The sequence below is a fragment of the Larus michahellis genome, chromosome 6 (assembly GCF_964199755.1).
Source record: "Larus michahellis chromosome 6, bLarMic1.1, whole genome shotgun sequence".
NCBI classification, from domain to species: domain Eukaryota; kingdom Metazoa; phylum Chordata; class Aves; order Charadriiformes; family Laridae; genus Larus; species Larus michahellis.
In genome coordinates, this window is record NC_133901.1 from 57,253,650 (window position 1) to 57,273,963 (window position 20,314).

The 20,314-nt window shown below is 42.8% G+C and overlaps 1 protein-coding gene across 5 annotated transcripts in view; it reads left to right on the plus strand.

Annotated features, from left to right (window-relative positions):
• Window positions 1–5,702: 5,702 nt before the first annotated feature.
• ENTPD1 (ectonucleoside triphosphate diphosphohydrolase 1) overlaps window positions 5,703–20,314 on the plus strand; it is a 48,529-nt gene continuing 33,917 nt past the window's right edge. Inside the window, exons 1-3 of one of the 5 annotated variants that reach the window (XM_074591923.1) lie at window positions 5,703–6,294; window positions 18,865–19,033; window positions 19,120–19,260. In XM_074591923.1, the coding sequence (XP_074448024.1) occupies window positions 19,245–19,260 (16 nt within the window). In that variant the 5' untranslated portion in view covers window positions 5,703–6,294; window positions 18,865–19,033; window positions 19,120–19,244. Of the gene's footprint in view, window positions 6,295–6,335; window positions 6,400–16,069; window positions 16,677–18,864; window positions 19,034–19,108; window positions 19,261–20,314 lie in introns of those variants that run through there. The other 4 variants (XM_074591924.1, XM_074591922.1, XM_074591929.1 and 1 more) reach the window with 4 other exon arrangements.

The following is a 20,314-nucleotide window of genomic DNA, read 5'->3' on the forward strand; positions in this document are numbered from 1 at the left end:
TTCTATTCTGGTCATTAAGTGTATTATATTGAAGGCTTGGAATTTAGATTAGAAACTATCCTTTAACACCTCAAATTATGCATTTATTGTTACATTAATCTATGATAAACCACAGTTGTATACAGTCAATTTTACAATCAGCTTCCCATGCCAGAGGAATACTATGGCTCTGCATTGAAGGGGGAGCCAGAAAAAACAATTATATTTCGGCTGAATGTTCCATCCTTGGGTCTGGGCTGACAGTAAACAGGAAAATAGGAGTTGTCTACAATATGTAGCATATGAGGAGCAAGATTATGATAACCCAGCTCCTGTATTTGGCCCATGGCTGTAATCTCTGGTGTCTTAAAAGGCGTCTGTGCTGATGCTTTTTCCTGTGACTGAGGTATCGTCAACTCTCTCCTGGAGCTTGGGCTCTTGAAGGGCCAGAGGAGGCTAAATTCAGGATTCGGCCTTTCTTCTGAGGAGAAAGTAGATCTGATCTACACTACAAGAGCTGATCTTCCTTCCATATTTATTTGCATGAAACTTTGGATAATTGAATATATCTGAGACTAATTATCTATCAAACCTGAGACAAATTACTAAATGCATTCAAAAGTAATTAGTTGGGAACTCACAGGCTAATGTGTCAGCATATGTCTGTATCTACACCATACACTTTATTTCCCTAAGCAACTAGATTGAAAAAGAGCTCAAAGCTGCACAAATGGTGACTTTTTAACAGTGAAATAAAACAGCTAAGGTTTTGTCAACTCTGTAATGACAGCGTGATTACACAATGTCTAGTCTCTTGACAATGCAGAATTAAGTACGGTAACTTTAATAGCTGATGTGCTGACATTTGAAGAATTTGAAGAAGCAGCATTAGGTTTGTCTCTGAAGTAAAAGAAAACTTTTCAGGAATTTTATTAAAAATGAAAACATGTTATATAAAATAAAAAAGGAAAAGTTATTACACTTTGTAGAGCAAAAAATTAAAATACGGGTAACTTTTTAACAGTTTCAGTTAATCAGTTCTGCACTAGATGGTCTTCCATAGTTTAGTTTTAATCATACTGAAATATATAGCAACTAAAAATACTTTGGGTAGCTACAAACCTAGAAATTTGAAAATTTGTCTCCTGGAGGTGAAACAGAATATGTAATAATGTCTGCTTTCTGTGTATGTGTTTCTGTATGTTTGTACAATGGAAAAAGAAGAATCAGTCAGTTCTGACTTATTTTCCACCACCGCGTATCCGTGAAAAAGATGCGCCGAAGCTGTTCGTTAGTAGTTACGACAGACTGCTTACCACTGTAGTTGCTCATCAGTGCCCACTGTCTTTCCATATGCAAGGGGAGCCTGAGCAGAGCACAGAAAATGTCACGGGTGCAGGTACTTCATCTTTTTGTTCGCTAAACGTGCAGCGCCGCTTGCGGCCGGGACACACGGAGCGGATGGGAGGTGGGTCTGTCACTCACTGAAAGTGAATTCAGGATCATTTGATCCTCTTTTCCCGTGCGAACGCAGGGAAGCGTTTGCCTCGGTGATGGTTCGCGGTTCCTGCTGAGGGTGGCAGTGTGGTACCATCCGCAGACCCAGGGAATCCCTCTTCAGCAGCAGGATGAGCCCTTCTCCTTCTGGAGGGCAAACGGGCATCCGTCCTGCAGCCTCCGAGCCCAGGGGGGCTGGTTACAGACCGAATATAACAAGGCCAGATCCAGGTGAGGTGCATTTGCATACAGCGGTATCTGTAAATAACAATTTTAAGAAGTTATTCATGAGAGCGATTGGCTAAAGTAAGTTGCGTGGGGATTATCATTACCAGGGATGGTAATTCCAGCTTCAGGAAAAGATCAGTTGTTTTCGCTGTTAAGGAAAACACCTTTCCTGAGGAGCTGGAGGATATAAGGGTTTTGCTGATTTGGTAGCCATGAGGAGTTGCATGCTGGCACGCGTAAGCAGCTCATGCAATGTATCGGGTTTATATAAAACATCGCCGCACCTCTGCTTAAAGTGGTTGATACACCTGCAGGACAGGTAATGAGCTACTGATGCAGAGTTGTTTAATACCTGCGGACTGATGTTGCAAATATGTGGAGTAATGTAAAATTTGGATCTTTCTCTTCAGACTGCAGAGGAGTTCCGTCTACAGCCAGTGTTACTTACAGGTGCAATGGCTTATTTCAGTCAGGTGCTTTATGTAAGTATTTCCTTGGAGCTGTGTTTATATATCGCTTACCTAATCAGCTCTCTGTATTATGTGCGTAATTCTGCTTGTTTGAATGTTGGTGGGTGTTTGGGTAGTTCAGAGCGGGATTTCTGTCTTTGTAAACGCCACAGTAAACTCTGGCTCCGTTCTGCAGTACAAGGAGTTAACGTGTTGTTAAAACTTTCTTCAACTCTAGAATGAAAAACTCGAAATTAACCTTTCTGCCTGTATTAATGAAGAGACTGCCTAAGCTGTGGGGAAAACTCATTCCATCGTTTAGATTTTAATGGATATCACTTGAAATGAAACCGCTAATTACAGACACTCCACCACAGAACTCATTTTATTAGAGAGCAATTTCTTTCCATGATAGCATCTCTGTGATGTAATAAAATTGAGCTGTTTTCAAATATATTCTTGGGAGAGTTCCCATTGAATGAAACGGTGCGTTTGCACTTGTGTCTTTGGAAGGGAACTTGAGACAATGATTAATATTAGAAATGGAGAAATCAGTGTAATAAACTTGAGTAGGCAAAATGCAACATGATGAGTATTCAGGGCCTCGTATAGGCCGTTTTCTTTAGTGTTTTAATGTAAGTGAAAATTCAAAGTAACAGAACTGCAGCCTGGAAATACAGCAAGAACTTTAACCCCTGCAAGGAAACTTACTAATGAAAGTCAGGGGAGCTGTTTATTTTCTTAAATGCTGTCAGCTAAACATTAATTGAATTTTAAACAACTGCTGTTAAGCCTTAAATAGCTGTATGCTTCAAGTTACAGAGATTTTTATTTTTTTTAGACTTTTGCCCAACTAAAATCTGAACAAATCTAAAGATTTGTTACTGTGATAAAGATTTTTCTAAATATGAATTGAATGCAAACCCACAAGCAGTGCATCGCTACCGTGCATGAAGGTTAACACAGCATATTGGCATAAAAAAAAAAAAACCCTGGAAGCTGTATAGTAAAGATGGTCACAGGCTGAAGGGAACAGACTAGGAATAATGTTAAGATTTTTAAAAAAAAAAAAAAAAAAAGTACTTGCATGTAATTACTATTTGTTTATGTCGTTAGCTTTAAGCCAGCAGTTTAGCAATATTTCTACATTTGTACCTTACCTAAGCAAAGGGTTGCAAGTGCCGATGCTGTTTCTGCTGGTCAAGTCGTGTTTTAGCAGCGGCATTATTGATGCACCACACGCAGTTAAGAGACTGAAGATCTCAAAGCCCTCCCATTACGGTACTGGCAGGGCTGTGCCCAGTGTCACCACACTGGGAGAGCCCTCCGCTGGAGGGCTGATGGCACATCAGGAACATTATAAAATCGCTTGCTAGAGCAAATGCTTTGATAGTGTTTACACTATTTAAACTAACATATTGGTGAAGCAATTTAATTTTTTTAAGCCAAAAAGTTGTGGCTGAAAAATTAGGTCATGTGGAGTAGTTCCTATTTTTAACTGATGTCACCCAATGTCACCCGTGGCACTCTAAATCATGGCCTCAGTATTGTAGGAGTATCTGTGGAGATGCTTTCTTTACGTGAGCTCTGTTGTACCCAATCTGCAATATCCTTATCCTAGTCTCTAGAATGAAAAAAAAAATAAAAATTGAGAACTATGAACGCTTATGTTCCTGTTTCTGCTGTGTAATGTAAATGCACATAATTCAGTTTTACTGCTTTTTTTTTCACGGAGAATTAGCGTTTTGGCACAGTGCACATCAAAGAAGGTTTAAATATGAGCTAAACAAACCTTGCAGCACACGGAGTGGTAAGTTAGCATTCAACTACCAACACGCTTTTCAAATATCTCAAAATACTGGGTTTCACTCTCTTTAGAAAGGGTCTATTTGGAAAAGTTTCTGCTAACCCTCTCTCTCGGAGCCTTAAGTCATCGCAGATATTTAAGTTTGCATAGGTCAGGAAGCAGTTTCACCTGAAACAGCTTTTTTGTTTACTTTTACCATCATCTCCTTAAAGAAAATCGGATCATATTTACAGTAAAATTCCTGAGATACTTCTGATTTGTTTGCATCTGCAGCTATATTTTCTTTGCTTTCCACTTGCTGTGGGAAGAGGGGAGGGGAAGCATCTGCCACTTAGTTTCCTTTCAAATCAGACAGTGAGGCTTTTAAGCTTAAAAAGTAATTATATTTTTATGAGGTACTTGAGGATAATAAAGTAAATAAGTAATTCCCAGTCTGTGACATAAAAGCAATAAGCCTTTTTGAAACTATCAAATGCAGCTTTGAAATGTGATGATAACAGTGGGAAATGCTATTGCAAATAAAAAGACTTTACAAGGTACAGTAAACCTCATATAATCCATGCAGGTGGTTTTCCACAAGTAAATCAGAGAAGCTCAAGCAAGTTTGTGTTTTGGTTCCCTTCTATTGTACTGCTTAATTTCCACATGCAGAAAATGCCAAGCCCAATATCACCTCTCCAGTTGGCCAGTTTTAACCTACATCAGCTTTAAGCGATAAACTTCAGTGTAGGTTATTGGAGCGAACTAGACTGAAGCAGAGGCAGACCCGGAGAGTTTCCACAGCTCCCACAGGACCAAATCTAACTCCAAAAAATGCGTGTTGAGGGGCAAATGTGTCATGTCATCCCTGATGCTGCTGTGCTGGTGCTCACTGTGGTGACCAGCAGGGAGGAAACTCCTGTTGCTTTGCCGTGGGACCTACAGCAAGAGTTTATCAGACAGTGTTTACACACCAAAACGTGCAGGGAACATTTATACAGGGCAGTTCCTTTGGAAGCACACAATGGCACAAACTTAAGACAGAGAAAATGTCTGGCTAGATCTGTCCCACGCGTTTCTGACCATTTCCAGTGCTCGCTTGTGCAGCTGTGGGCAGCCCGCAGGACGGCCCTCAGCCCGAGAGGGTTCTGCAGGGTGCAGCTGCCCAAGGACACGGACCAAACTGCTCCCGGGATGCTTTATGCCATGCCAAGTCTGGGACTATACCTGCACTGCAGAAAACCAGTGAGCTGTAACTGCCTGCTAACCCACGGGCGGTCACTGACCAAAGGTGACGACTGGCTTGAGGTCTGGTCTCTCATCTGTGGGTGAGGGACCCAGGGCTTGCCATGGTACAGCACTTGCATCCCCTCATTGCCAGAGCCTGTATGGGCGCGTTGCACGCTTGTGAACACTTGCACAGCCTCGGGCAAGCCCCTGTCTCCGCCTTTCCCTAAAGAATGATTTAAATTCTGAAGCGATATTTCTTAGTTTCCAAGACATTGCATCAATGCAACTCCGATACATCCTTTTTTTATTGTATTAGCGATGGTGAGGCTTTGAACAGCTGTGAACGACTGAGGGGGAGGCAGAGGCAATCCTGAAAAGCACTATGCTTTGGAGATGCTTCTCAAATCCAATCCCACCTCCTCAGTCTGGGAAAAGAAAAAAAAGACCATAGGCCTGATAGAGGCATGTGGTCATGTCACAACAAATCACAGTATTCCACTGCACCACCTGGGCAATGCTTTTTGTTGTATTTATCTCTTCTCCAGGGGAAATAAGAAAGGCAGAGGAAATAAAAAATACGGACACCCTGGATTAGGAGACTAAAGAAACAGGCAATCAAAGAACAGGTTAATCCTGTATTTTATTTTTTTTCGCTTTGTAAAGAATCTTGAACATGACAGCGGGAATATTTTTTTTTTTACATAAACTAACGCTGAACCTTAATGAATCTTGGAGCTTTTAAATGTTCTTTTCAACAGTTACCCAGGTTCCGCCGCTTCGTCCCCAGTGTCCGTGCAGCAGCTCAGTTAATGCAGTCAGTGTCCTGCCTGGTGGCACTCAAGGGGGTGACTTGGCTGCCGTTTCTTTCAAGTTTCCAACTCTAGCCTGAATGACCGGTATTATTTCACTCTTGTGCTGGATTTTGGCCAAAGTCCTGAATTGCTCTTGAACTTGGATTTTTTGAATTGCGGTTGAGGGAGTAAGATCAGGACTTGGCGAGAAGTGCCCGTGGGACGGCGCTTGGCTGGTTGGCATTAGGACTTTGTGTTGCAGGATTTCTTCGGTTGCTTGTCTTATCCTTGTTTTTTTCTTTATAGTTACATTAACAGTTCCTTAGAGAGTAAGGTAGGTTTATAGATTTCCTTCTTAAAAGGGTAATTGAGGGAAGGGTTCAAAGAAGATGGTTTATTGAAGAGCTGCTTGGCTGATGGATTCAGGAGGATGCTAAAGGTACAGAAGAACATGTGGAAAGAGCTACTGAAATGGGAGCAAGAAGGTAAAAAAGGGATTGTGAGCAGAACTGGGTGAGTCCGGAGAGGTGATGCTCATTACCAGTGAGGGGACCTGTCCTTCCCTCCTATAAATTAATGGTAGGGTGAAGTTGTCTTTATTAAATCAAACTTAAAGGATGGATCATAAATATCCAACTTCCACTAGAAAGAGGTGATGAAAATTACCTGAAAGAATTCCAGTAGAATTCTCATTTACTGGGAGGCTTGTACATGGAGGAGGCTTGGATGGGGGTTTACATAGATAATTTTAATATAAGTAAGTAAGTACTGCATTCCTGCATTTTGCCATTCCTGTGCCCAGAGAGTCAGCGGGAAATAGGGTCAGTCTGCAGAACTTTTGAATTCACGCCTTGGGGTGAAAAAGGATGAGGAAAAAAAATGGGGGGAAAAAAAAAATCAACAGCTGGAATGGTCTCCGTCAAGTAAAGAATCAATTACTAGCGAGGATAAGAACAATATTCTGTAGTTTAAATGAGTGCAGTTATTAGAACACCAGCAAATACTCTAAAAACTAAAGACAGTAAATGTTCGCTTTCTGCAGGTGGCCAATAAAATAATTTCATCAAAGTATCTTTTAAATTAATTTCTTTTGTTATAAATCTTGCTAAATAATAAATGCGGCCAAACAACCCTTCTCATAAATGAGTGCCTTACGCCGTAGATCTTCAGCTTGCCATTGTCCATTACTGGTATCATTATTATGTTTCAAAAGAGAAGTATATTAAATACATGCAAAATGTTTGCCAGGTCTCAGTTACTGGCGGTCATTTAGAACAGTGATGATGGACTACTACATAAATTATTCAATAATTTGGTATACTGTAAATGCTGTCATATTTAACTTAGTCGTATGGACTACATCTGGAAACAATTTAAACAATGTTATTACTGTTTTTTTCTAAAGTAAAACAAGTCTTCATGCTTTAAACTTAGTTTAGCAGCATTTCGTTCAGAATTTCTTCAACATAAAAGCGCATCAGTTGTAACAAATGGAAGATGCCCTAAATCCTCTCCAGAGGAAAAAAAAACCTGATTAAAAACTCAGAGGAAAAATCTTGATCTAAAAATATGAAAAGAGCCAATAATTTTTAAGAGAAAAGGACTATGAGGAAGTGAGAGAAGGGAGTAGTTAAAAGGGAAAGAGCAACCAATATATGGGGGAAGGGAGCAAAGGAAAGTGAAACATTAGAAAAATGAAAGAAAAATTAATGCTGAGGCAGGAGCTGAAGGACGGCAATGGGAGCTATGTAAGAAAAGACTAACAGCTTGGGGTTGGCAGTGCGTGCGTTTGTACGTGCTAATGTAGCCCCCGACAGTTATTCCAGGAGCTCTGTCAGTTTATGCGAGAGGTTGCTTTGGGAAAATGCATTTTCCTGTTTTATGCTGCTAGGCAGGCCTGCGGTAGGTAATGCCTTTCCTTGAATTCCAGACTGTTCTTTGAAACGGAGTATAAAAAAATAAATAAATAATAATAATGAAAAGCAGTCAGAGCAAAAGAGAAGCAGAATAGACCGGGGCTAATCTGCCAGCACTCAGAGGAAAAAAACATTTTTCCCTGACACAAAGAGCCCTATTGTTCCTATGTTGAGTATTTAATTTTGCCTGCATTTAAACCGGGCTGTCTTAAAGTCTGTTTTCTTACAATGGTAAAGCATGTGCCAGTTACCATGGCGGTGTACGGTGGCACAGCTCCAGTGAGGGGATGGATGACCTCTGCCTTTCCCAGGGCTGTTTGGTTTTTCTCAGCCTGCTTACGTTGATTTCGGTGGAGGGGACCATGACCAGCCCTTCGCAGTTGGGAGATCTCACCACGTGAGAGCTGATGGGAAATAAGCCTGTGATAAATCTGAGCACTTTGGGAAATGTTGGATATTAACGACTGATATCTACATTTGTCCTTCTGGTAAATCTTATTAATGAATCTTCAGTATATACACTTTCATATAGGCCTTGTCTCTTAAGCGTTGAAACTCAAAACTTCATTTTTCTTTGAGTTAGGAAACTTTTGTGTCCGTGGCTTTCTTTTCATAGCTAACGCAAGTTAGGGAAGTATCACTATGCGGTGTATTTCCCTGGTTGGGCATCAAGTCAGGGAGATGCTCTCTACAAATATTAGGAGAATTTCTCCTTTATTTAGCAGAAATGAAGCTGTTATTAATATAAGCAAGCTGTTATTAACAGAGAACTGCTCACACAGTACTTTAAATTATTTCCTTCTACAGACACACTCACACACTTGCACTCGTCACCCAGTGAGGAGATGGAGAGGGCTGGGATGCTACTATGCTTTGCTTCAGCAGACCAGCTTGGCATATTTATAAGAGAAGAAACCAAAAGAGGAACACGGGAGGGACTGTCAGTACAAAAATATGATTTAACAGGACCAAGCAATGTGGATTTTTGACCCCATAACACTCTTGCTGAGATCACTTTTGCCTGTGACTAAAGCCTGAGGACTTGAAGTTACGAGGCATGTACCAACAAACATGGGACTCTGGAGAAATTACTGCCTTCTTCAGTTCAGGCTCAAACTGTCACTTGGGATTTCTGCTCTTAATATTGCAAATTAAATTTTTAACGGTGGATTCTTGTCTTGAAAGCAAGTAGAAAACTCCATTTTCATTGAGTCAAGCTCAGTTCGTAAAGATGGTGTGCTTAAAGTTCCTGTACATCTTTGCATGTCTGCGATTTTCTTTGGTCATATGGAGTACAAATCTGGAAAAGAAAAAAAAAACAAATTGTTCCAAAGGAACATAGTTTAACAGTACTTCAGTTTAGCCCATAAGAGGATAAAACATCTGAAATCTCCAAAGCGTACTGACCTGGTATATTTTTACACTGTGTGGTATTGTTGCTTGGAGAAGTTCCTTGATGCTAAAAATAATCATTTCTACATTGTTTTTTATCTCCAAGGTTACGAAATCTTTGTAACCTAGGCATAATTAAGATTACACCTATGAGATATTTTTAGCATGTTAGATTTTTGTGTGATGTAGCGTTGTTCCAGTAGACACAGCTGAGTTCAAAGGAAGTCTGTTCCACGTAAGAGTGATGAGTAGAAGTGAAATCAACAGGCAGTTGTTCCCTTTTGCAGCTTTCAGCGTTGGCCCAAAAATTTTGCTTAATGACCACCAGGTCTTTAAAGACCAGCTATCAATTTAAAGAAAGAAGCTCCATGTAAACATTAAATAAGAAATTTGAAATCTGAGTTAAGAAGTTGGAAATTTGATGTTCCCTACCAGGTTTGAAACTAGAATTATTCCTCAACTTAGGGTTTTAGACTATTTTCTTTCTTCAAAGTCTTTTTAGTAGACTGAAAACCATAAAATGAATGGAACTGATGTGCCTCTCAGTTCAGATAGTTTCACAGAAGGCTAAAAACGTGAGGGTTTTTTTTTCTTTTTTGGCATGTTGTATTTTAACGTTTAACTACTTAATTCCATAAAGGCTAGGTCACAGGAAGGCCTGCTGAAAGCCTCTCATCCAGATAACAAAACCGCTACCCTGAAAGTATGACGGTAAGACCGTGGCACCTGTCAGATGACTGTTCTGCAGGGTTTTTAAATCAGCATCTGCTCGCAAATGACTCTCTTGTCCGTCAGCAGTCACCCACCCCTCGCCGGGTGCAGCGGCGCTCGGGCTGAGCTGGGAGGCAGCGGCTGATGTTCTGCCTCCCGCTCTGCAGCCCTTCCCGAGTGGGGATGCTCCGGTCCTGCTCCAGCCGAGTGTCACCCTCCTCACCCAAGTGTCACCCAGGGCTGCCAATGGCGGCACAAGCTTTTTTGCTTCGTGAATGCAGTTACTGCCATAGAATGAAGTATCTGCTGGAAATACCACCAGCAGGATCTGAATAGGTTGCGAATTCCATATTCCAGGTGTAGCAAGCGTGCTTGGGAAAGGCTGGCACCGTACAAATAGGGTCTTGTCTGCGAATGAGAACTGATTTCAGAGCCTGATAATTTGTAAATAAGCTAGTTAAGGTACCTAATTTGTGAGTGCCAGAAAGCAGGTTGCACGGGAGCATTTGGAATGTGGTAGTTTCCATGTAAAAGAAACTCTCAAAAGACAGTCAAGCATGTTTGTCTAGTCCTTCATGAATCTTTTCGGTTGGGAATATTTTTCAGACCAAAATCTTTCCTTCTCCATACCCATCTGCAGAATTTCATCTCCCTTGTAACTTCCTTTTTGCAAAGGATGCTTGGGGGAAATACTGAAACAACTATTTCATATATACTGAAATAATACTGAAATAACTGAAAAACTGAAAGAACTATTGTAGAAAATAGTTTGTTAAATAAACCAGATTCTATTAAATCAATTATCTATTGGTGCTTTCATAGTCAGACAGGTTGAAGATCTGAAGAGTTCATGATTTAATGACAGAATGAGGGATACTGAGAAATTTAACTTCACGAAGAAATACTTCCAATTCGAAAATACTCAGCCATATGATGATGCCGAGAGATGTAGAAAGGCTATTCCTAGAACCAAGACTGTTGGAGAAGAATATACTTACACGTTTAAGTAGGTGAAGACACTGTTGAGATTATACAGGAAAACACTGGCAATACAAATGACAGTTTAAACTGGATGCCAAGTGGGAGATGTGTTCATGGAAAAAGCGGATGAAGGATGCTTCCTGAGTGCCGAATGATTAAAGCATACGTTTCACTCTATAGAACAGCTCAAGGAGAAAAAGGTAAATGTGATTTGAATTTATATAGGTTTATTTAGTAAGGGGGCAGATCTGTACCTTCATTACAGATACAGGCTGTATAAAGAATGTAGTGTTGGAGTTAATCACTTGGAGTTGGTGGTGGAAAAGGCAAGTCCACTGAGAGAAACGAAGGATTGGAAAGCCGTGTCTGTGATGCAGTTGCTACACATGAATCTGTGGAGCCCAAACTGATTCTCCTTTGTTAATATATGCACAAATTCCGTATTTCATAAAATTACAAGTCAGCTTCCCAATTTAGGATTGATGCAGCTGGAAATAATCAGACTTAGCCTTTTTCCCAAATTTATAAATCAATTCAAGTACAGAAAAAATTTGTTTTGCTTTAAACTTAATTAGTTACTTAATTCTTTCTGCTAATTTGAAGAGAACTGAAATGGGGTGAGGAAGACTTTATATAAAGCAAAAATACTACAGCCTGTGGAAGTAATTAATGTCAATCACCAGTAAATGGAGATATACCACTTTCCAAAATTCAGGATGACTCTGAAGTCTCTGTCCTTTCTCTCCCCATTTTTGTCAGTCTACTGAGGAGCAAAACTAAAAAAGAGAACACAAAACCAGAGACTAAATAAAGGCGACCACACTGAAATGGTTGTATCCAAGTCACGTAAGGCATACACAAACTCACACGGAGGAAAATCTCAGTGAGAACTGGAAAGCAAGTCTGGAAATATCTGAGAACTCCCATCTCTGTAGATAGTCCTCCGCGGTGCTCGTGGATGTACGTAAACTCGGCGCAGGCATGGACTGAAATGAGGTGGGGTGTAAAGAGGGCAGCAGGTTTTTACAGTTATAAAGATCTAGTGGTTTCCCTTTTGGTAAAGGGTTTCCCTTTTGGTAAAGCACACAAAGTGGTGCTTAGTTATTTCCCAAAGCAAAGCCTACCTTCTGTAGCTCTGTTGGAAGGGAGAACATGTTATGCTTCTAGAAGATAGCAAAGCAGGTGGGCTGAATTATCGTGGGTATATTTATGGCTATGGGTAACAAACATATGCAAATTAGAGATGCTTGGGATTTTTGAGAGATCTCCCTTTTTGCCACTGTCTTCAGACAGTCCCTCTGGAGGGATGCAGTCAACGTCTCCCCTGCTATTGACTGAGTGACATCTGATGGACAATGTGTCTATGCGCTGCCACCGGTTTTCCTCTGCGGATGCTCACTTATTAAAGAACAAATCGCTTAACAGAGGGTGAGTGGGTAGTGGGTAGTCAGGCTGAATTCAGACATTGCAAAAAGTATTTATTTTAAAGTAATTCTTTTTCATTTTATGCATATTTTCCGCATTCTGTCTAGTTTTATCCTTTTGAAGAAATATTAAAATTGAGTGACTTAATCTGATCTAAATATGTACAGTTCTTTTTTGAAAGTGGCTGCTTTGGGGTGATTGTATATTTATTTTTGTCTTAGCTACCAATGTGTTGCATGATAAATTAAGATTTAACAGGACAAAAATTAATTTTGGTCATAAATCCATACAGAGGAGCTAGTAATAAAACTGTCTCCTTTCTTCAGCGTTAAGATAACAGTTATCCAAGGCCTGTATGCATGTTGCTAATTTATTTTTCTTATTTTCTTTCTCTAATTTACTAAGTCTGGGAGGTATTTTGAAATTCTGTTCGTTAGACAGGGCAACTGGTACTCACTGTCTTCCTTTATCAATTCATGGTGTATTTACTACTGACTTTTCTGATAATTCTATTATTTTTTTTCTTGTTATATCCTCTTAGGGCTTTGAGGTTATTTTTTTCTGTGTTTTTCTTCATTTTTATTTTTTCATTCTTTTAGCAGAATCCCTTTTCGTAAGCCTCGCCCATTTCACTTTACAGGGCTCCTTTCTTTGCTTGTTGGAATTGGTGGCCCCTTAACAGGAAAAGTGAGATGCAAGAGACAAAGGTGGCCATTGGCTGCTGCTGAGAGCTCTGTCCTGTGTAGCCTGCTCTGCGGGAGCATCAGAAAGTTGGGAATTTTGCTTTGGTAAGCCATTATTAGGGGACTGTCTGCCGCTCCTGCCAGGTAAAACAATAGAGAGATACTGAAAGATGCAAACCATAAGAATAAAAGATCAAAGGAATCAGAAATACCACCAACACTAGTGTATTTGCCGCAAACCAATAATGATAGTTATGCCTAGCTCTATTCCCAGTTGCTTGGAAGGAAAAAAAAAAGGGGTTTTTTTTGCCAGCAGGGGAGTACCAATGTGCTGTATAAATACGGTGACTAACGATCTGAGAAGCAGGCTTACAGGGCAGGGTGTTGCCTATTTTCAGGATTGTGACGGTTTCATTAATATTACCAAACAAACTGAATAGCCTCTGGAGTTTGGTTTCGAATATTTACAGCTGACATGGGTAAAATATCAGGTGCATGAAATAACCCTCAGCAGAAGGAGCCACTGGTGTTTTATTAACTAGGTACTTGGATAACGAACAATATGAAATGTTTCAGGATATGCTTTTTTTTTTTTAACACTGACTTGTAGAGCTTATGAAGACTATTTGGGTTTACTTTTAGTATATTAATGTATCTCTTAAAGATAATTAAACATAGTAATAGAATCTTTAAGGGTATTACAAGATAATAGCATTGAAAGTATGTTGAACCTATAGAATATGGTATTGAAATCCTGTTACGGAGTTACACCTAATAGAAAATTTGTAACAAATATGTAAACTAGGTTGGCATTTTAAGGTGTTAGAGGCTGGGCCTGTGGTACGGCTCCTTTCTAGTGACATTTCAGTGCCCATCATTCATGTTGAGTCTGTTATTCTGAGGCTGAGCGTGGGAACTTGTTTGCATGTTTTGCTGAAGCTTTGTGGATTTTTAACAATAAGGTTGTTAACTTTGATTAATTTATTTTGTAAAAATACAATTTATCTTCAAGAGCTGTGGGTGTTCAGAGGAACAAACCTAACAAATTAGCTAGAAAACTGATTCACCTCTACAAATAAAAACAGGAACTCTTTTTTTTTTCTTCTTTTTGCCAGTTTCAATGAACTTCCTTGCCTCTGTGTTATCAGTTTTGTAGTGATCACACAAAACCATTAAATGACTAATTAACAGGTTGGTCTGCAAATGGGTCATCCAAGCACTATGATCCCTATAATCACAAAAATAATAAACAGAGATGGGCAAGGACTATGAAACTTGGCTGTGACTGGAGAAGAAAACAGCTGGCAGAGATGATAACAGGGTAGTGGCCGAGTAACAGACAAGCTACATGGTTTTCTTTACATGGTTTTTCTCTGTTTTGCTTCAAAGCAAAATAGCATCAGGATCTGTGAGGAAATTACGTCACAATGGAAGAGGAACCAGCAATATAGACACGGTCTGATGCAAGAAGCAGCAAAGAAATGAAAGGGACGTGTACTGGGGCTGAACAATAGAGGATACAGACATTTTTACTGATGACTAAAAAAAGGTGGAGAAGAAATGCAGTAAAAAAAAAGGTGTTATCTTAGAGATGATACACAGGTCTGGGGTGACGAGATCTGTGAATATCAGTATAAAGACAGCATAGTGGCATCCTCTGAGAAAAGGGTTACAAATATTTAAACGAAGACAAGGAACTAAGATGAAGGAAAGAAACTTCAGTAATTTTTATCAATAATGCATAAGTTTAAGGCTAAGGAGCAATACTTGTTTGCAGCAAAATGAAGCTGAAGATCATCTCATCTTTTTACCTAAATACCAAAAGTAATTTTTCCTCTCTCAGCAAATCGCACTCTTTAAAAATAATGCTCAGTGCACACAGAAAAATATTGTATAGCTTGTTGCTTTTTTGTCTGCTTCTTCAGGAGTCATCCAAGAGGCTTCCTTTTCGTAAAGGAAGTGTTTTGGGTGTCTAAATTAAGCATTTGAACTTCAGCTATTGCAGAGGATCCTGGAGGTGTGGGGAGGACTTGGCCTACTGTGTTGTGAAAGCTGTCAAGTCTGAGGTGATGGCAATGTGGGATGAGAGGGCCAAGGTGCCAGGAGCTGTTAAAAAAAAAAAAATCTTGGCACCATTAGTGCTTTTGGTTATTTGCCTTTTTCTAATGCCTGGCCCCTCTTCTCTGCCTTCCTTTCCAGAAGGAAGCTATCCTAATCGCTTGGATCAGCCTCTCTTTGTAGGGAATTCTGCTCCCTCTGGTCCCATTTAACGTGTCCACTGTCTTTCTGGAGACCTTCACTGTTTATCGTCTGCTGCAGAGATGCTGGGGATGGAGGGCTGGGTACCGGCTGCTCCCCTTCCAAGGGCTGCCGGCGGGTAGGTGGTGACATGAACCAGCGCACTGGGACTAAAATGTCTAGGAAAGCCTGAGGAATATTCAGCCTGCCTCTGCTAAGGCCAATGTTTACACACAAAGTTTTTTGAAGCTGCCACTCCACTCTGTTGCTTAAACATACAGAGAGTGATCTGTCGTCATCTAAATACATCCCACCAGGCCATGCCCCTAAGCAAACACAGACACGGATGACTTTGATTTTGTTCTTCAGATCGGTGATGGGATGGCCTGTTTCTTTTTAAAATATTTCAGATGTTTTCATACCAATTCTTCCTGTCGAAACAAGCTACTCGTGTTTCTAATGCCTGTAGGTTTGTTCCCAGGCCCCCTGACTCTCTTTTCTATGGCTGTTTCCTTCCCTCATCCCAAAGCCCAAAGGTTCTGGCCCTGGATTCCAGCGTTATCGCCTTGGTTCCTTCTGTCTCCTGTTTGGAAATGGAGCTAACGTGTGCCAGTGCTTGCTCACTCTTGCTCCTTTTCCCAGTCCCAAAGGCATTCATCTGCAAAACAGCAAATTCTAGATGTCTATAAAGTTTCACGGTTTTAGACACATGCAAACACACACACACAACTTGTGTAAACTTAAAGGAACAAGATGACTGAGATTAAGCTCTTACTAGGGCTAGGAAGAAGATGGATTTTTTTAAGATATATTTTGTTCCTTCAAAGTTGCACGGGATGCTTGTTTTTGTCCTAGGAGTAGGAGAGTGGCACTCCTCTGTTGTTTTGCTATTCTTACCCCCAGCTCAAGATGTGTGGAAACTACATCCTGAGCTCTCTGGTTTCCTCTTTTTTTATTTCTGTGTTTTCAAGCTTCCTCCTCTCACTGTCTGGAGCCTTATCTGAGTACAAATGTCTGCCTCCGGGACTGCCTTTTTTTTTTTTTTTCCCCTCGTTTTGTTTTCTTATGGAAATGACTGCGACACAGAAGCTGCTGTTGCCTTTTGCTGGTTTGTGGATTGGAGTGAGAGGTTTGCCCCAAGGCAGAAGGACCAGCAGGCAGAACCAGACTGCTCCGGATCTGCAAATCTGGATCTGACCCTCTGTGGAAGAGGAAGTCTGCATCTCATGTCACATGAGGCAGGCGACAAAGTCCACCCTTCCCCTCTTCTGTCACAGCCAAAGGGGGAAGGTTTGTCTCATCACTTTCTCTTACATCTAAACTGAGCGGCTGCGAAATAGCGTGCAACGTTGTTCTCTGCTCCTGTAGCTGTGAGTACTACACACGTGTTTATCAGTCCATCACTTAAAAGTAGATAATCTTCAACTCAAAAACCTCTTTCCCGCAGCTCTGTGAAGGACCTGGATGTTTTTAGGTGTAGAAAACCACAACTGTCTGTCACAGTTCACAGCTGCTCTTCCCCACGGGGCTCTTACGCTCCAGGTGACAACTTCCTCTCGTGTGAGAACGCCGCTGCGTGTTTCACGGTCACTGACTGATGAAGGCCCGTCCTTCTCCATAAAGGCTTCATCTGTCTCAGTCTGAAGCTGAACTTCCTCAGACAAAAAAAACCAACCCTGTCACTGGCCAACTTGTATAAAAGGGCTTATGGTAGATTTTCAGTTACATGTATGATTTTAAAGGATATGAAGTAGGTCAATTTGAGCACCCATAAGAGGTAGTAGATGTGGCTTGGAGTCATGTCTATTGGTCTTCTATTGGTCTTGGCGGGGGGGCACTGTATATATCTTCCACTTGTTAAATTTGGACTGCTCAGCCTTGGGTGAGCTCTTTGATACGTTCATCTGACTGATCTTCTTGAGTTTCTAGCTGTTGAGACAGTGGGTCTAAACACAGCCATCTGAAAATCAGTCCTAAATTCCAACTGTATGTTTTTAAAAACTACCTTTCAGTGGGATTTAATTCATTTAAGGGGTGGCATTTTTTTATATAACTGTTTTATTTCCTGTGATGACACTCTATCAGCAGGTATTCTTTGAAGAAGTCAGTGTGTGACTGGTACACAAGTGCTGGTACTTTTATGAGTCAATCTTGTTTAAAAAAAAAAAAGTCAATAGCATTTCTTAATTATAAATCTGTACAGTTGCTATTTATTACATTCAACACTTTCAAAGTTGTATTTATCAACTGCACTCTTATTTTCACAAGAACTGGTGTCTGGGTGACCAACACAATTACTTCTGCTATGCTAAACTCTTTAAAAATGTTGGCCTGTTGTCACTGGAGGTAAGGTCAGTTCGCCCTTACTTGGGCTGCCCAGGCCAATTTTTCTGAGTAAGATGACAAACACTTAACAGTGTTTGAACCAAAGCTGACAATAATTCAGAAAGAATTTAACTCACTAAAGCCTTAATTAGGTAGATTGTTTTATTTTGTAGATCCCTATTTTCCTGTTCCCAGTAAGATTATAAACAGGAGCGCTGTCTTACCAGATTGCAGTAATACAGGCTAGGTCAATGTTTGTGGAAGAGAAAGAACTGGTCTTTGTGATGGGGCTGCAGTAATGAAAGGGATTTGAAATCCATGTCCAGATGTGGTTCTCCAGGTCCTACCACCAGCCTGCAGGACCCTGCTCTTCCTGCCTCCCCTCAGGGCAAGATCTTTGGAAGCTGGTGGTGGGCACAGAGCTGGCTGGCGTCCAGCTGCAGGGCAGCGTGTCCCCTTGTCTGGCTGCAGAGAGAAGCCCCAGGAGCAGGAGGGTGAACTGGTAAAAGTGATGCCTCTGAAAGAAGACTGGGCTTTGGCACAGGCAGAGCATGGAAGCTGGATGTAGGTGGTGGTGGCCTGTGTTCCAGTGACTTCATCCTCTGGGTGACCAGTGGGAAAGGCTCATGGGGAGGGGGAAGAGCCCCAGGGGCTGGGAAGCTGGTGGCCACCACTCTGAGAAGGAAGTGAAAGAGCCAACTTCCTTTGGAGTGGGAGGCTGACAGATCCGTAGGCGGGAGCATGGGGGATGCATGGTGCCTGGAAATGTTAGAGGCTATACAGAAAAGTTGCTGAGACTCCTCCACTGCTGTCCTGTATTTCTTATTTGCGTGGAGTCAACCTGGGAGGTGTGCAGGGGCTCAGCAGGGATAAAAGGTGGGAGGTGGGGGTATCCCTTCAGACCTTCCTGGTAGGTAGCCCAAAATTGTCTCTTTCCTGAAGTTCCCCAAGAGACACAGCCAGAGGTGCAAGCTCTTTCTATGGGGCAGGCAGGTGCAGGAGGTGACTTGTCAGCAGTTACTGCAAATTTATCTCCTTTCATGGTTTGGGGTTTCTTTTGTGGGCTGGACCTCATATCTGGAAACAAAGAAGGTCATCTTTTCTCAGGACAGTTCTTCTCTTTGTGTACCTCAGTGGTGCAAAGAGTATCTGCTCAGTCTTATGCAACCTAAAATAATAATAATAACAAACAATAACAACCCAAAAACCTAACAAAACACTTTCTCTCTGCAGCCAAAATGACATCTCCCCCGCAGAGCCAGCGATGTAACCCTGCTTCACGCCACGGCCCCAGCAGTGGTCCTTCCCTGGGGTAGCCCCCCGGGTCCCCCCCACCCCCGGCCGTGCGGGACCCTGCGACCCGGTGGAGGAGCCCAAGGCGCTGGTAACCGGCAAGCGTGAGGTAATCTGTGCTTAGAGGAAAGCAGGAGGTCAGCCTGCAAGTTAGATGGATTGAGTCATGTAGAGTTAAACTAACCCCTCCCACAGCCATGGACCACTAAAGCGCCCATTTTCATGAGCACCTCTCACTAAGGCGGCTCGGAGCCGGCAGAGGCTGAGAAAGGAAGAGGGGGAGAGAGAGAAGAAGGAGGAGGGAGCGAGCACCGGCACTGATGGACGAGCCAAAGGGTGAGGAGAGAAGCGAACCGCCGGTCACCAAAAGCGGCCGGGACCCCCGGCGAGGGGGCTGGGGGTTGGGGCAGGGTCGGGGGTGGGGTACGGGGGGGAAGGCAGGGCTCGGCGGGGCACCCCCGGGCTGACGGCATCCCCAATTCATGAGGAGCTCCTTCAGATGTTGCCGGCTGCGGCATCCCCGGGCGGGCGCCTCCCTCCCTCCGCGCCCGCGGAGCGCTGCCGGCGGTGGGCGACGGCTCGGCGGCGGGGGCTCGCCTGGGGTGGGCGCAGCCTTGCCGCAGTCCTCCCCCCTCCCCGCGGGCGGACATCAGCTTTCAAGCCTTTGGACCCCCGGCCCGTTTCCGAAGGGACAATGTCAACTTGTGGCTGGGGTGGCCGGGAGGAGAGGGGGCGGCGGGCCGGCGGGTCCCCGGGCGGTGCGGGGGCGGCGCGGGGGCGAGAGGAGGTTCCGCGCCAGCGTCTGCCAGAAGTTTGGCCGCGTCAGTGCGAGGGATTCCCTTCCCTGGCCGGGCAGGGGAAGAGCCGGCGGTGAGTCCCCGGCTCCAGCCCCCGGGGCCGGTGCCGAGCTCCCCCGGCGCCCGTGAACCGCACTCAAAGGACGAAGAGGCGGTGGGGGGCGGACGGGACACACCAAAAAACAACCTCCCAAACTCGTTGGGAGTGCTGGCTATTAGGAAACGGCGGTGGGAAGCGATAGCTGTGGGGTTGGGAGAATTGCTGTGGTGAGTAACGGGGGGCTCGGGGCCAGACCTGGCCCGGGAGATCCCAAGGGAAAGGGGGATTCCCCCTTGGCAGCCGGCGAGCCCGCTCCCCTTCAGTGCGGTCCGAGGGACCGGGGGAGGGACTCGGCGTGGGCTGGAGATGCTTATTGCACAGCAGTTCTCCTACGAGATATGTCTTGTACCAGGGTTTGCCTTTTATAATCAGCTGGCGTGCGGTGCACGTAGCAGCACTAGTCATCCTCAACGTTTGGCAGAAACATTTCCTAGTTTAGTATCAGCTTTTGTCTATCTGTGTGTCTTACCCGCTGTTCACAGCAACTTCTGCA